General features: G+C 43.3%; 1 protein-coding gene across 1 annotated transcript in view; it reads left to right on the top strand.

Annotated features, from left to right (window-relative positions):
* Ltbp1 (latent transforming growth factor beta binding protein 1) overlaps positions 1-17,990 on the top strand; it is a 403,424-nt gene that overhangs the window by 56,973 nt on the left and 328,461 nt on the right. The window contains 1 exon segment of the mRNA XM_028873448.2: positions 4,273-4,564. Within this exon segment, the coding sequence (XP_028729281.1) occupies positions 4,273-4,564 (292 nt within the window).

Below are 17,990 nucleotides of genomic sequence, written 5' to 3'. Positions count from 1 at the left end.
GTTTCTGGTCCTCACGCCTTATATATCTTTTTCCTTTCTACCACCACTCCCTGGGATCAAAGGCTGGCTTTCTGGGATTAAAGGCGTGTGTCACCATGCTTGGCTATTTCCAATGTGGCCTTGAACTCACAGAGATCCAGAGGGATTTCTATCTCTGGAATGCTAGGATTAAAGGTGTGAATGCCACCATTTTCTAGCCTTTGTATCTAGTGGCTGTCTGTTCTCTGACCCCAGATAAATTTATTAGAGTACACAATATTTTGGGGAACACAATACCACCACACTCGTTCAACACAACCCCTGCCGCATGCTTCACGGGGATCCTGCCCCAGCCTTGGTAGGGCAACTGATAGATCTTCTTCAAAAATTTATTGCAGAAGGGCAGTTCTGGAGACATTTATTCTAATGCATGGAATATTCTGTTTCTTCTAATAGGATTTATTTTTGAAATTTTTGTGTTTTCTTTGTATGTGTAGTCCGTGTGTGTGTGTGTGTGTGTGTGTGTGTGTGTGTGTGTGCCACGCGCGTGCGCACTTGCGCGCATGCAAGTGTGCACACGTTCTTACATGCATGTGTGTAGATGTATTTGAGGCTAGAAATCAAAGTTGAATGTTTTCCTCTACTGCACCCTACCTCATTGTTTTGAGACTGTCTCCCACTGAACCTGGAGCTTACCAGTTTGTCAAGACTAGCTGGCCAGTAAGACCCAGGCGATCCTCCTGTTTCTGCCTCACCAGTACTGAGTTCATAACACCCTGCCCAATATTTTAATATGGGTTCAAGGGATCTGGACTCAGGTCTTTACATTTGCATGGCATGTATGTTACCAAGTGAACCATCTCCCTAGCCAGATGTTTTAGTTTTTTTTTTAAATTACCTCCTTCCTGTACTCTTATTACATATAAAATTTGAAAAAAAAAAAAAAGCAGTCACATCCCTTTTACATTCTAATTCATTTATGTTTTCCTGAAGACAGATCCCTGTGATACACTGAGTGGAGTGCTGTGTGGTTTCCATCCGTGGCCTTCCCCTGGGTGCCAGCTCCTGCAAGCTGTGTCTTGCAGCCTGACTGACAGAGTAGTATCTATTTGCACGACACCTTGGGAGGAAGGAGGAGCGGAAATATGTTAGACTGATACCTGATCCTAACTGATAGCATTAAGAGAATAATGCATATATGAAACTGCCCAGGGCCTGATCTCTGTCAGATGCACCCAATGGAAAGTCCAGTACTCGCTCCTGGCTGCTTCTGTTCACTTGGGTGGAACCCATTCAGCCCTGTGACATTCCATACATAATAGTGGCCTGGCAAACCCTTGGGGCCCAGCATTTCAGGTCGAGCTACCAAGTTTGCTTAGTCAAGAACATGTTGATGGATTGGCATCCTTAGCTCTGGAAAGGCAGAGCTTTTGAATTAGAATTCTAGAAGCCTAATATAGGAGGGGGCTCTCAGGGACCACTTTAGATTTAGCAGCAAGTGTTCTGAAACACTCACAGTTCCCTGGCCAAGGTTAACCGATGTCATATCATCTACAAAGCTGGTTCCATCCCTAATTTTCTTTTCTCTTCAAGTATTTTGAAAAAAAAAAAAATGGCGCCTGGTATTCTGATACTCAAGGACCATTTTTTTTTTTTAAATTTGTTATGACTAGTAGGAATCATATCACAGCAAGATGGAAAAACCATCTTTTCCTATGGAAAACTAATAGGTTTCCAGGGAGTTAGATGTTCATCATTCAGTTTTTCATAACCAAGTCTCTTGTGATTCATTGTGCTGACTAGTTCTATGTCAACTTGACACAAACTAGAGTCATCTGAGAAGAAGGAGCCTTAATTGAGAAAATGCCTCCATAAGATTGGGCTGTAGCAAGCCTGTAGGGCATTTTCTTAATTAGTGATTGATTGGGCAGGGCCCAGTCCATTGTGGGTGGTGCCTTCCCTGGGCTGGTGGTCCTGGGTTCTAGAAGAAAGCAGGCTGAACAAGCCATGAGAAGCAAGCCAGTAAGCAGCATCCCTCCATGGCCTCTGCATCAGCCGCTGCCTCCAGCTTCCTGCTCCTGGCTTCCTTCAATGATGAACTGTTGCCTGGAAGTGTAAGCCAGGTAAACCCTTTCCTCCCCAATTTGCTTTTGGTCATGGTGTCTCATCACAGCAGTAGAAACCCTAACTAAGACATAATGTCTGTCATCTCTTTTAAAATCATTTAGTGGACTGAACTGAGCAGGTGGTGAATTGGGTAGGAAATTTGGTAGTGTAATCTCAAGGTGAAGAGTTCAAGTCTGAAGCAGATTATCAGTAAAGGGGCAGCAGATAAATGAATTCCGACAGATACGGAAGGCTCCGACGGGAGCTTGCCAGAAACCTGTGACGTTACGTAGTGACTGCAGTTACTTCAGTGACCTCAGTTCTCCCAAGGGACCTCACCTGTGGTCAGTTCCACTAACCCTGCCTGTGGCCCAGGTACCTTTGTAATTCTGCTGGGTCACATGCCGGGTGATCCAGAGTTCAGACACCCCAGCAGACAGGGGAAGAAGACCTTATTCCTTGTTGAGTGCACCCCAGTATGACATTAGGGGTGGCATAGCACTCACTAGAAGTTGGTACAGATTAGTCGGCAGATAGCCAGCCAACAACCTTGTCGCTATTCTTCTTCACGTAAAAAGAGTGAGTTGGACTGACCACTAAGTCTCTGGAAGCTCTGACAGCCTGGGAGTGTGCGGAAGAGTCCTTTTCTCAGGTGCTAGGGAATCTTTTTGGTCAAATCCTGGCAAAGGTATTTAAACATAAATTTAAGGGCCAGATGAGATGGCTCAGTGGGTACAAGAACAAAGACCTGCATCTGGATCCCCAGCCTCCACACCAAAAGCTAGGTGTAGTCATGAACTTCTGTAATACTGTCCCAGCACAGAACAGTGGGGTCAGGGAGAGTTTCTGGAGTGTGCTGGCACCAGCCTGGCAAAAATGACAACTTCTAGGCTCAGTGGAGAGATTGCCCACCCCGCCCCCACAAATAAAATGGAAAACAATTGGGAAGATATTCCAACGTAACTCTGTGTTCTCCATAGGCATATGTGCTTTCACATACACACGTACATATATGAATGCACAACCATACATGTATGGTATGCACCATAAATACACCCATGGCTGCACAAACACACACACACACACACACACACACACACACACACACACACACACTTAAATTTAAATTCATGCCACAGAGTATAACTTAAAAACAGTGACAGGATGTGTCTTAATTAGGGTTTCTATTGCTATGAAGAGACACCATGACCACATCAACTATTTTTTCTCCCCCAAGATAGGATTTCCTTGTGTAGCCTTGGCTGTCCTAGAACTAGCTCTGTAGACCAGGCTGGCCTTGAATTCACAGAGATCTGCCTGCCTCTGTCTCCTGAGTACTAAGATTAAAGGTGTGTGACACAGCAACTCTTATAAAAGAAAACATTTAATTGGGTCTGGCTTATAGCTCAGAAGTTTAGACCATTATCATCATGGTGGGAAGCATGGTGGCATGCAGGCAGACATGGTGCTGGAGAGGTAGCTGTGATTTCTGTATCCAGATCAGCAGGCAGCAAGAAGAGAGAGAGAGAGACAGAGAGAGAGAGACAGACACTGGGCCTGGCTTGAACATCTGAAACCTCCAAGAACACCCCCAGTGACACGCTTTTTGCAATGAGGTCACACCTACTCCAACAAGGCCACACCTCCTAATAGTACCACTCCCTACAGGCCTATGGGGGCCATTTCATTCAAAGCATCACAGGATGCTTTCTTACAATTTTTTTTTTTTTTAAATCTGTGGCGTACTTTGGGAAGGCAGTTATAATACAGTGGTTAAGAATGATGCCTTTGGAGTCAGCTTGATGGGGTTTGACTATTAACTCTTCTGTTTCCTAACAATTGTTTGATCTTTGTTAAGCTACTTAACCTTTGCATTTGTTCCTTTATCCATAAAATGGGCATAGTAAAATATCTACTAAAAAACGGTTTCTGGAGATTAAGTCTGTATATATATGTGTACACACACACACACACACACACACACACACACACACACACATTTATATATGTATGAAAAGCACCTGTCACATAGTTGGCCACTAACGGATATCAGCTGTCACCGCCACCATCATCATCATGATGACTCTCTCAGGGGAACATCCAATTGCACTGTTAACCCTTTGGAAGAACTAGTGAAGCGTCTACTATGCTTTTCTTCAAAACTGTGTCTTCTGTTGTCTTCTGCAGCAAGCTGTGTTCCGCCATGCCAGAATGGAGGGATGTGTCTCCGGCCTCAGCTCTGTGTGTGTAAGCCAGGGACAAAGGGCAAAGCCTGCGAGACCACAGCTCCCCAGGACACCGCGTCACCGGTCTTTGGAGGACAGAATCATGGGTCCTCTTGGGTCCCTCCTGAGCAAGCAGCAAAGCATACTTCAACTAAGAAGGCAGACACTCTACCAAGGGTCAGTCCAGTGGCTCAGATGACCTTGACCCTCAAGCCGAAGCCTTCAGTGGGACTCTCTCAGCAGATACATTCTCAGTGAGTGTTTCAACTTGCGCCTAGCCTAGATGCGCATTAGCTACCCTTGAACACACTGCTTTAAACCACTTTCCTTGGCACCTTTGCAGAGATCTCAGACAATGATATCCTTTCTCCTTCACAAGAGTTTCCATGTGAGGCTCATGTTATCAAGACTCTTAAAGACACTTGGTTTGATAAGTGACTTTACCCTAAGTGCAAACTATAATGGGGTGAGGATTATAGGGGTCAGGGTCGGAATGGACTAATAAACAAAGTTGTTTGATTGTGGAGTTATAAGTTAAGGATTATTTTTTGGGGGTGTGTGGAGAGATGGCTCATCAGTTAGAGCACTGGCTTCTCTGCCAGAGGACTTGGGTTCAATTCCCTGCACCCAACATGTGGGCTCACAAGTGTCTGTTACCTCCAGTTCCAGGGAATCGAATGCCTTCTTCTGACCTCTGCAGGCACGAGGTATGCCCATGTTACACAGACATACGTGCAGGCAAAATCCCATAACACATAAAATAAAATAATTAAAAAAAAGAACTTAAAAATAATTCTTTTGTGGGGTGGGGGGTGACTCAGAGTCCTGAAACAGTAATTTGAAAGGAGAAACACGTAGGTAGTTTCTTAGGATAATGGAAGAGGTAGGGATTTGGCTGTGCATAGGAGAGTGAGTCATTGGGAAGTAATTCTCAGGTTCAGGTTAAGTGTTTCCAGTCTGTACACCACACAGTGTCTGCCTCACAGGGGCCATGCAAGCCCAGTTTGAGTGAATGAGGTTGCTTTCTATTCATGGGAACTTTTTTTTCCTCTTCTTCTTGCTGTTTGGGACCACTGAACACGATGTAAACTCAGGGATAAGAAAAATGGTTCCTGACCTCCTGTGACTTTTGTGACAAACAGGCCGGAGAGGGGCCTTGTCTAACTGTCTCCTCTTAATGAGCAACCACACATGGCTAATAGGATGCTGTAGTTACTGTGGCGACCACTTGTCCCTTGTGTAGGAATGTCAAATACAGGAAGCCCCCAACTTAAAAAGGGACTTGACCTCCGTTCGTTTGTAAGTCACTTGCTTGGAATTTAGAAGGCATTTCCCCCATGGAGATGGCACTTCCACACGGTGATTAGTGTTCTGTTAGCTAACCACAGAGGTCATTTGATCCGTTAGAAAGTCCAACCCTTCTCATTCATACTTCTTATTTCAATTGGCCACCTATGGTGGCTGTAGACCTGGTTTCTTAATGCCTTTTCCTTTCTCTTATCTTCCAAATCTCTCTCTTTATTATGTTTTTTCTTGTAATAGAATGTTTTTTATTTTATGTGAATGTTCTGTCATGGGCTAGGTGGACACCTGGTGGTGTTGATAACGTTTTATATCCCTCGGTGAGATGTAAGCAATAGTTCCTCAGAGCTTCCCGTGCCAGGTACTAGTTTAGAAATTTCATGCGAGTCACCCCTTTATAACGCACAGTGAGTCTGCGCTAAATAATAGACATTAACCCCATTTTTACAGGGAGAAAAGCCAGCTTTAGAGTGGTTGCCTTGCTCACAGTCACACAGTTAATCGGTAAGTGGTCCCGTGGGGGCTTCAACAGAGGTAGTCATGTCGCAGCATCCATCTTTAAGGAATGGCATAGTTTGTGAAGGAAGGGGCTTGGCAGACGTTTTTCTGTGGAGGATGAGATAGTGAGTATTTCTTGCTCTGTGGGACCAGTGGTTTCTGTGGTCAAATTGGGGCATGCAGCAGCCTCAAAACAGCTTGGACCATCGGTGACATTCGTTTCATTCCCAAATCCCTTTAGTTATGGAATTGAAATTTGAATTTCAAGTCACAAAATATTATTCTTATTTAGATTTGTTTCTCAATCATACTTATCAATCCTGTGTGTGTGTGTGTGTGTGTATGTGTGTGTGTTGTTGTGGTGTATGTGTGTGTGTTATATGTATGTATGTATGTGTGTGTTATATGTATGTTGTGTTATATGTATGTGTTGTGTGTGTTATATGTATGTGTGTGTTATATGTATGTATGTGTGTTATATGTATGTATGTGTGTTATATGTAAGTGTATGTGTGTGTTATATGTATGTATGTGTTGTTTATATGTATGTGTGTTATATATGTAATGTGTGTGTGTATATGTATGTATGTGTGTGTGTGTTATATGTATGTGGAGATCATTGGTGAGTATCAGGCATCTTTCTCTATTGCTAGTTCCCCCCAATCCCTTCTCTCTTGGACCAGGCTGGCCTTGAACTCACAGAGATCCACTTGCCTTGGCCTCTCCAGTGCTGGGATTAAAGGCGGGCGCCACCACTGCTACTGTGTGTGTGTGTGTGTGTGTGTGTGTGTGTGTGTGTGTGTATGTATGTATGTATGTATGTATGTGCATATATATACCCAACTCAGAGCTTCTGATTTGGCTAGACTGGATGGCCAGAGAGCTCTGGGCTGCTCTTTCTCACTCCCCAACTCTGGGGTTACAGAGTGTGCTGCCATGTCCTGTTTTGCTGTGGAGGCTGGGCTACTCCTCTGGTCTTCAGGCTTGTTCAGCAAGCCCTTTACTGAATGAGCCATCTTCTAGTCCTTTTCTCAGCATTTTTGTTTCTTCGTTTGCTTTATTTCCTAAAAAATGTTTATATTTTTAATTATTTTCGAGTTACATACATGATGAAATATGATCATATCCATCTTCCATTTTCTCCAGAATGCCTTCTTCCCCAAGATGTCTCCCTCCCAATTTCATCTCATCCTCTTCTTTTTTCTTTCTCCTTTTTTTTTTTGTTTCAAATAAACATACTAAGTCCAATCAGGGCTGCCCATATGTGCATAGGTTGGGTGCCATCCACTGGAGCATGGGTAGCCTACCAGTGGCCACTCACTCAAAGAATAGTTCCACTTGCTTCGGCAGCTCTCAGCTGCCAGGAGCTCCCTGGTAAGGGGTGGGGCCTTGAGACCTTCTCCCTAAGCTACGCTGGAATTTTTGCTGGTTTGCTCTTGTGCAGGTAACCACAGTTGTGTGCAAACAGCCACATCGTACCCAAAAGATAGTGTTTCACAGCAGTCCTCCCCATACTCCGGGTCTTCTATCCTTTCCACCCACTCTTCTTCCATCTTCCTTGAGCCTTAGTGATAAGTGGTGGGATTAATCAAGTTGTCTCATTTGCAGCCGAGCGCCCACAGTCACTTATTCTCCGCACTCTGACCAGTTTTGAATCTCTGTATTGACTGATGTCTGCTGGGAAAAAGAAGGTTCCCTGATCCAGGCTGAGAGCATCCCAGGTCTACGGCTGGAAGCGTAAATGTTTAGAAGGCAGTTTGACAGCCATTGAAAACATGGGATGGTCATTCTGAACCCGCACAAAAACAGGCCGTGGCCTGGATGAGTTTGCTCACCTCGTTCTTTAGAGGTTAATAGTGACTATTTTGGTGCTAGAGCACAGATGTGACTGTGTGTCCCTGGAATGATTTATATCACGCTTAGACATCTACCTTCTAGCATTGCTCTGATCTGAAGAACAAAAAATAGTTCTGCCGTGCATTCTGCTTTGGCGATCAGGAGTCAGATTACAGTGCGTTATTAAGACTTTTTTTTTTTCTAGCCTTATTACTTACGTAAACTGTGAAGTGAGTTACAAGAAATGGTATTCAACTTGACTGTCAACAGCTACCATTTGATTGTGATTGCACAAGTGGATTGTTTGCTGGGGGTGGGGGATCCCACCTTCCACTTTCCCTCAGGGAACTCTTGAGCAGGAGCAGCAGGAAATATTAGATAGAAATATAGCCAGAGCGAGACAGACAGAAAACACAGGATAGCCTCGGGAGGGCCTGGATCCTCATCCATTGGGCCCAGAGCTTTATTCAAAAGGGCTTCTTATAACAATGCCAAGGGGAGGGCCAAAAGACCTCCCCCTTGCTAGAGACAACCAAATGTAGACCCTTCCAAACACCTGGTAATCAGGCCCATGGTCCAATCACCTTCTTATGCAGTCCTGCTGGGTAAAACAAGCTCAGATCTCACTAGGAAACCGAGGTGGGCTCCAACAGTTTGCAAAAACCATTTGCCAGAGAAAGCTAGGGGAACAAGTTTTTAAAATCCTCCTTTAGGTGTGGGCATTGTAATTTAGACAAGGATGTTATGAGGGAAAAGAGAAGACTGTCTTGGTGTCTGGGGGTGCTGGCACCTTTGGAGGACACTGAGAAAATTAGAATAATGGTTAAGTTTTGGCTAGAATAGTCTGTGAGGCTGGACCATCTCAGCCAGCAGCCTTGAAGCTGTTCTGGATGCAGAACTCCGAGGAAACTGCAACAGAGATGCTCTCAGAGACGGGATCACCTGGGCCACCCATTTTCATTGGTGTCTGGTCCTCTTGCTCTGAAAACACACGAACTTTCAAAGGTAATGTACATCTCTGCAGTAACACAAGTATGGACTGTGCATCGTACACAAGCCAGCCAAAGATGATTTTTTTTTTTTTTTTTTTTTATGTTTGAGCGGGCAAAATATGTTACCTATCTTGTAGTTTTATTCCCCACTCCTCACCGGGGCCAATCTGATCTCTATCAACCTTGAATGAATCCACATCCTTTCATTTTCTGTGGAAAGAAAAGCATAACCTCTTCCCCAGTGTAACATATTTTTTGACTTCCATTGTGAAGTTAAGAAATTTTTAAAATACATAGGTTGGTTTAATTTAGCAGTTTCCATATTCCAATGTCTCTAAGCAGCTATCGCTTGTTCATCCGCAATAAAAAAATTTCATAGTCAACAAGACAACATATAGGGTACAGACTCTCTGTGTCTTTTCCCTCTCTATGTGGCTTATTCCTTTTCTATTATTTATAAACTATTTACTTTTTTCTATGACTGTCTATATCCATTTTCTTTTCTTTTTTAAGCCTGCACACATTTTGAACACATTGTAACCTGTTTAGAGGCTTTTTCCATCTGAATCTGTCTTTACTGAGCATCTGCAGCTTTCTCTGATAGTGTGGGACAAATGAACTGCTGTCAGCCACCGGGCATGGCTCAGCTTAGTACATGGCACTGGAGCATGACACTGGTGACTGTCTCCAGCCTGCATGCAGGCAGTCTTTGTACACCAAGCCTATCCTATCCAAGTGAACTTGGTTACCAGGAAGCTGAGTTTGAGTTGTTTGACATTGTGTTCTGAACTTTTTTTTTTAAAGCTTTCTCAGGCCTTATGTGGATATACATGCCAGATGCTGGGTGACATTTGTAATGAGTCTTTTTCTGTCACACTAGCCAGCTCTCAAATAATGTCATGGAAATTTAGTATTAATTATGAAAGTTCAGCTGGTAGCCTAGGCTTTTCTTAACTAGTTCTTATAACTTAAATTAACCCATATCTTTTTCTCTACATTCTTTTATATGTCTTGGTTACCTTTACTCTGTGCTCCTCATCCTGCTTCCTCTCCATCTGCCTGATGACTCTGCCTTCTTCTTCTTCTTCTTCTTCTTCTTCTTCTTCTTCTTCTTCTTCTTCTTCTTCTTCTTCTTCTTCTTCTTCTTCTTCTTCTTCCCAGCATTCTCTCTGCCCCCAGCTATTGGCCATTTAGCTTTTTATTAAACCAATCACAGTGACATATCTTCACACAGTGTAAAGGAATATTCCACAACAAGGTTGCAGCTTCACATGGGACTTGGCTTTTGTAAAAGTAGAGTCATTAGGTAAATAGTTCTTGATTCTGTAGCTGCTGCATCCCGATTAGAGCTGCCCCTTGATTGGGTGTGTACATGTGGGGTGAGATGGTTTATTCTGGAACCAAATATGAATGGCCATGAACTGTGAACACAGATTTAGGTTACTCCAAATTCCATGTTCAACCTGAAACCTTTGGTTGAGTTTTTATAGCAACTTAATAAAGAAAGTTCTAAACTAAGACATTTTTTTTAAAAATACAGTGGTGGAAACATCAGGTAAGTGGTTTTAGCGAAGCAGGGGAAATCTCTGCTATAGCCTCCGATGCTATCCAGTAACACTTTTAGCTGTTAGATCTGTGACACTCTGGGCATGTCATACATTCCCAAGGAATTACCTAATCATTACATTAGATAATATAATGTAATTAGATAATGTGGACAGAGGATAGAAGAGGGCATAGGATCCCCTGGCAGTTACAGACATCTGCTATGTGGGTCCTCTGGATGAGCAGCCAATGCTCTTAACTGCTGAGCCATCTCTCCAGCCCCCAAAGTCTTGTTTTTAGCAGGTGAAGTAGATTAAGAATCGTTAAAATGATCTACTTGTAGACATAAAGTTGTGAACAATGCCGAAAGGAACCTTTTATATCCACTCTCTGAAGTATTAAGTCTTAATCATGGGTCCAAAGAGTTTGCATTTAGTGCATCCATGTAGAGAGACATTATCCGCGTGACAGGGGTGGCACATGAACAGACACACTCTTTTTGGGAGTTCACAGTCCGCAGAGGGCAGAGGACTGATGAACGATCCTGCAAAATATGTTGGTTGTAGTTAGTGCTACAGAGAAATTAAATTGCAGGTGGTCTCCCGGGAAAGCTGGGAAGGTTTGAGGTGGGGAGGGGTGGTTAGTAGACAAAGCCCCAGGGGTGGAGATTAAACAAAGAGCTGTGGGAGGTGAGGGCAGGAGCCTTGTAAATATTAATACAAGGGGTTGGGCAGAGGCCTTGGGGTTGGAGTTTGAGGAAAAGCTCAGTGTGATAGAACTGTTTTGTTCAAGCGGCAGAGACAGGAGGCCCTGTGGGAGCAGGTGCAGTATTAGATTAGATTAGGCAGGCGGCTGTTACACAGATCAGTTTTTTACCTTTAGCTTAGTCGGTTTTAGGGAATTTGACATTGAATGGGATACCCACAAGGCTCCTTAGAGACTTGAAGGAAGAAGCAGTTGTTTCCAGATGTTGGTGTGTTGACAAGGTGGAATCCCAGAGCGCTCCCTGGAGAAGGCAGTCTGTGAATTTGCAATCCAGCAAACTTGGGTACGCAGAACTGAGAAGGATGTTTCCAGAGAGGCAGTGTGGTTCAAGAGCTTGGTGTGCTAGTTGGCTTTGGTAACTCAGCAGCCTGAATCACCAAACATGTCTTGATGGACAGTGTGTGTGTGTGTGTGTGTGTGTGTGTGTGTGTGTGTGTGTGTGTGTGTGTGTAATTCTGTAGGCCTAAAGCAATGAGCTTGGGCTAGGTCTCTTCTGACGAGGCAGATAAGTGGTGACTAGGGCTGGCATCACCTGAAGGCTGGGCTGACACCGAGGCGTATCAATGAGCCAGGAGGACTCATTGCCAAAGTTGCTGACGGGAAGCCTCAACTCTGACACAGGAAGCTTCATTTCTCTCCCTGTGGACCTCCGGAGAGCTGCCCAGTATCCCCCAACGTGGCAGCTGCCCTCTGATTGGCCCGAGAGCTAGAGAGCAGAGGGAAAGCCAGGGTACCTTTGTAGTCACTACTATTCAACGTGACAAACTCTCAGTGCTTAGAAGTGGGTCATTAAGTTCTCATTCATACACAGTAGAAGGGAGCACAGTTGAAAGGGAGGAAGAGGAGGAATTTGTGCACATATTTAAAAATGACAATAATGGTTGGAATCAGTTGTCACTTTGACGGAGGTGTAGAATTACTTGGGCAACAGGCCCCTGGGCATGCCTGTGTGGATTATCTTGAGTGCATAATTGAGGTGGGAAGACCCACCCACTGTGGGTGCTATCTGGCTGGGATCCTGGAGAATATAAATGGAGAATGGGAACTGAGCAATAGCATGCATTTACTGTTCTCTGTTCCTGATGGTGGATGTGATGTAATCAGCTGCTTCAACCTCTTGCCTTCTTGATTTCCCTGCCACCATGGGTTCCCTGCCTGATGGACTAAAACAACCCCTTTCTTCCTTGAGTTGCTTGGGTTAGAGAATTTTAACACAGCAACAATAAAAGAAACTAAGCCAGGCCATACTGAGGATATGAGTTGATATAAGTGAAGAGTAGTGGCAATACAGACATTAAAAGTTGTGTGATAACCAGGACATTGGATAACATTTCAATAAAATAGTGCTCCCCCCCAATAAAGAAACAAACAAATGAAAAAACTCACACCAAAAACAGAGGGAAGAGGAGTTATAGTTTATAAAAACTTAAGGAACTCATTAGCCAGTCACAATAATTAGGTCATACTTCTGTTGAGATTTGAACACATTACATCTAAAAGGACAAAGATGAGTTATAGGATAATCAGGAAAATGTTTATGCTGATTAGAGAAATCTAAGAGGATAGGTTTAGATTTGAGGGTCTCATGATGATATCGGAGGAAGATCATAGCAAAGCATCATCTATGAAGGTTTGTGGTATCTGAGATTTGAACCATATAATCCAGTGGATGGAGCTATGGTAGCTCAAGATCCGTTATGAGATGATAATTTTTGATGCTGGGTTACACGAGGGCTTCTTACAAAATTCTCTTTGTATTTGGAAATATTTTTGTTATAGACCATTTAAAAAAACAAAACAAAACAAAAAACCCAAGAAGGTTTCAAATAGGAGCAGGTTTTTTGTTTTTTTTTTCCCCCCTTTGGAAACTGCATGTGCCTGGGCATCTGCAGTATATTAGAATCAGAGGTGACTCTTATCAGGTGTGATAGTCATGGCAGTTCAGAGGAAGGAAGTGAACCCAGTCATTACTATTGTGTCAACCTGGGCACCTGGCTGAACTTGCAAAGAGAACCAGGTGGAGCCCCTCCTACTTGGGACATGTGAGAAAGAGGATGCCGGGCCTTTGAATCCTGATGAGTTTTCAAGATTGTCTTAGTCTAGGGAAGTTTTCAATACTTGGTTTGAAAAGGAGGGTCTGTGATGGCACTTTGGGATGCAGTAGCTGAGACCACACCCTGCACCCTACGAATGACTCAAACAAGTGGGTATCAGTAGGACAAGGCTGGTAACTTGGTTCGGAAAGACTGCCGTACATTCTGGAAAAGCCACCACCATGGTTTGGAGCTGTATTCACGCTTTTCTGTGAGGTTTATTAATATGGTGTTGCTCTTCCTGGTTTTATTTTGTGCCACATCATAGCTACTGCATGAGCTGAAGCAATGGCCAGATGATACTTCATTTTCCTGTACATGAATATCTATAGTCACTTCAGATTCCTTTAGGTGTGTGTGCATGTGTGTGTGCAGAATTTTCACCGGAACTGAATACCTAGTTTAGGATGACTGGTCACTGGACCCCAGGAATCATCCTGTTTCTGCCTCCCCCATCCTGAGATTAGTGCCACCACACCCAAGTTATTATTATTTTTTTAATGTGGGTTCTGTGGGAATCAAACTCAGGCTCTTGTGCTTACAAGGCTACTGCTTTACCAATCAAGCTGTTCCCCTGAGCCCCACATTTCTCTCATTATTATTATTTTTTAACTACGTCATAATTCTGGAGTACACCTTAGGCAACTGTCACACTTGCATCTTATAGATGCTATTCAGATGTAAACTGTGGGTGTCACCGCAGAACAGCCACTGTTAGATTATAGGTCCATGCCAGGGTCTGTCTTTGATTCCTATGTGAATTAGTGTTAATGTATATGAGTTTTGACTGTAGTAATAACTCACGAAGGAGCACCAATCAAAACGGTTCAGCTTTTTTTTCAGCTTCCTATTGTCTTTCATTACGTTACAAGGGCATTGACGTTTTCCAAAGATGTTTGTTTTCAACCCTCAGTGTCGCTAAAAAGGCTTGCCAACAAGCTTGTAAAATGCTCATTTTTTTTTTTTTTTTTATTCTTGTTACTCATGATGGGTGATACAGGCGCTGGCCATGGGAGCCTGACACAGAGCTCCCAAGGGACATTGTTTATTTGCTAGGTCCGTTAGTTGTTTGGGGAATGTTGGTCCAACGAGAGCCGTTTTGCCAAGTGCAGAGCTATTATCTGCTGTGTGAGGAGGAAGCCCTTAAGGAGGAGACAATGTGCCTGGTCCCCCTCTTTGAGCCTGAGGAGGAAGTCTGGTTTTACTCAGGATATAGATGTCAGATCTATCTGGAGAGCTCACATGCAGGCCCGTCGTTTCTTTTTCTGTGGTAATGGTTGGTCGTTTTCATAGTCTCTTGGTATCCTGCTCTAACAAAAGAGGGTGCTTAGCTGGTCTGGGAAAACTAGTTTTTTTGCTGTTAAAGACACTGATAATTCTCTTGCTGTCACTTCCTCTCATGGATGTGATGAAGGTAAAAGAAGCGAATTTGAATGTGTTCTTTTAAAAAGAAAATGGGACTGACTTGCAATGTGTTCTATATTTACCAAGTGAATTTATAGCATACCAGATAGTTCTAAATATAGACGAGGTCTTTTAAAAGTACACGCAGAGTGGACGCCTTCTACTTTTACAGTTCTTGAGAAATGAGCACTTGACATTTATCGTGTGGGTTGGTTGATAAGAGCACTGAGTGATGTCCCCACCATGAAGGAGAAAGGAGATGCGAAGCTTCAGCTCTCTCAGGTTCTTGCCTTCCCGGCAAGGAATTCCCGTGCTTGGGAATCTTCAAAACAGAAGTGTGCTACTTGGTGAAATAGTCCTTCGAGTTCCCCGCCCTCAACAATGACAGCAGCAGCCCTTGAGTTTATTCTCTTTATTTGATCTCTCAGACTAGTGGACCCTGCTTCGCTTTGACCCCTCACCCCGGCCTCACAGAGGTGACCCCACCCCTGTGTTTCTGTTCCGAGCTTCCCTGTGTTTACAACATTCCTGACTTTCCATGCAGTTTTTCTTCTCTGCACACAGAGGTAACCAGAGGGGCTCCAACAGAGATTCACATAACATTAAAAATATTTCCTGAAAAGCTAAACATGGTAGTGCCTAGTTATAATCCCAGGGCCAAGAGGTGGAGATGGGTGGATCCCTGTCTTGGGCTTGCTGGCTAACCAGTTTTGCCAGTCAGTGAGCCCCAAGCTCAGGGAGAAACACTATTAAAAAAATAATAATAAGCTAGAGAGACTGGAGAGATGGCTCAGCAGTTAAGAGCACTCAGCTCTTAGGAGAGGACCCAGGTTTGGTTTCCAGAACCCACATGGCTGTCCACAACTGTTTGCAACTTTCTTTTCAGGAGTTCCTCTGCCCTCTTCTGGCTTCAGTGGTCACTGCACTCATATTGTGTACAGACATACATGCAGGCAAAACACTCACATAAAATAATAAATAAATCTTAAAAAATTAATGTAGATATGACAGAGAAAGACAATGATGTTGACCTCTGGTCTCAGCATGTGTACATGCAAAATCAGTAAAAGTCTTTAAATTTTTTCTCTGGTTTTGCCTGGAGAAGAAAGGTATTGGTAACATTGAGCCCCCTGCCTGTAGCGTTCCATGGATACTTACAGTGCAGAAGTCACCTCTCCTCCTAGAATTATCCTTCCTGTGTTTGTAATGTCCCAGGCACATGGATGCTGAGTTGGCATTCCTTACCGTACATCTTCCTGGCGAGTCTTTGCTATCTGCTTGATAATATGGAAGTAGAGACAAGATGTTATAAAGTTGGAGGTGAAGAACTCAATCAAAGGACTACCGGTATTCATTTCAAGGTACCTTTGGGATGAGAACTAAAAATTTGAACCAAGCATTAGTTTTATCATCATATATGTCCTTGTTTTACCTTCCAAACTTGAGGTTACCTGGAACTTATAAGCAAAAGCAAACAAAACAAAAAACCCCAAACGTTTATTGTCTAATGATCCCACCAAAGTGACTGCATACTGATATGTGTGTCATCCATATCAGAGAACAGGACATTTAAGCACAGCTCACTGTCCCTAGACCTTCCTTCTTCCTCTTTCCCAAAGGGACTTCTCATATACAGAGAACTTTTCTGCCCATCTTTGAATTGTCTGTTAGTAACACCGTGTGTTTCCCCCTTAGTATTATGCCTCAGATCTACTCGTGTAGTTGTGTGGCTGTAGTTAGTTCATTTACATTGCCAATGATTATTTCACCATGTGTGTATACCACATTTCTTATTTATTATAGTCTTGGTGGATGTTTTGAGTTGTTCCAGTTTTTTGCTCCCCTTTTTGGAAATATTTAGTTATATTGAAGAACAGTTGACAAAAATTGTGTATATATAACGTTGACTATGATGCTTTCATGGGTACACATTATAAAATGGCTATTGCAAACAGACAAATTTACATATCCATCTGTCTGAGTTAGGGTTTCTATTGCTGTGAAGAGACACCAAGACAACAGCAACTCTTAGAAAGGAAAACATTTAATGAGGGCTGGCCGACAGTTTCAGAGGTTTAGTCTACTACCATCATGTCAGGAATTGGTGGCATGCAGGCAGACATGGTGCTGGAGAAGGAGCTGAGAGTTCTACATCTTGATTGGCAGGCAACAGGAAGTGAACCGTGACCCTGGGAGTAGCTTGAGCATAGGAAACCTCAAAGTCCACCCCCACAGTGACACACTTCCTCCAGCAAGGCCACACCTCCTAATAGGGCCACTCCCTGTGGGAGCCATTTTCTTTCAAACCACCTCACCATCTTACAAGTTCCGTCTCCCCACCCCCATGGTAAGAATATTTAAGATCCACTCTTTTAGTGTGTTTCCAGTATACAATACGGTATTAACTGTAGTCCTCTGGCTCTTAGAGATCCACGCCCTTTCCATTTTTGAATAACTGAAATTTTTATCTTTTGACCAATATTTGTTTTTTTATGAGGATTTTTATTTAGGAATACACACACGAGGACCACAGAAGAAGGCGTTTCGATTCCCATAGGGATATAGCAATGTAGGCTCTGGAAAGGACTTCAGACTCCATGAAACTAACCTGAAGTTTGATCATATGGTTAGTTGTTGCTCCGAGGTATTTTGTTTGAGAAAAACAGACCCATGGGGGTGACATGCTGTGGTAATTTTTGTCTTTTTTCTTTCTCGGTGTGTTGTATATGTGAGTGTGGTATTCATCAATGTGTGTATGCACCAGTGTTTATCAATGTGTGTGAGCACCAGTGTGTATGCACCAGTATTTATCAATGTGTGTGTGCACCAGTGTGTATGCACCAGTATGTATGCACCAGTATTTATCAATGTGTGTGAGCACCAGTGTGTATGCACCAGTATTTATCAATGTGTGTGAGCACCAGTGTGTATGCACCAGTGTTTATCAATGTGTATGAGCACCAGTGTGTATGTACCAGTGTTTATCAATGTGTGTGAGCACCAGTGTGTATGCACCAGTGTTTATCAATGTGTGTGAGCACCAGTGTGTATGCACCAGTATTTGTCAATGTGTGTGTGTGCACCAGTGTGTATGCACCAGTGTTTATCAATGTGTGTGTGCACCAGTGTGTATGCACCAGTATTTGTCAATGTGTGTGTATGCACCAGTGTGTATGCACCAGTGTTTATCAATGTGTGTGTGCACCAGTGTTTATCTATGTGTGTATGCACCAATGTGCTTGCCT

The sequence above is a fragment of the Peromyscus leucopus genome, chromosome 22, assembly GCF_004664715.2.
Source record: "Peromyscus leucopus breed LL Stock chromosome 22, UCI_PerLeu_2.1, whole genome shotgun sequence".
In the NCBI taxonomy this organism is placed as follows: Eukaryota; Metazoa; Chordata; class Mammalia; order Rodentia; family Cricetidae; genus Peromyscus; species Peromyscus leucopus.
This window is presented reverse-complemented; position numbering and strand designations above follow the sequence as displayed.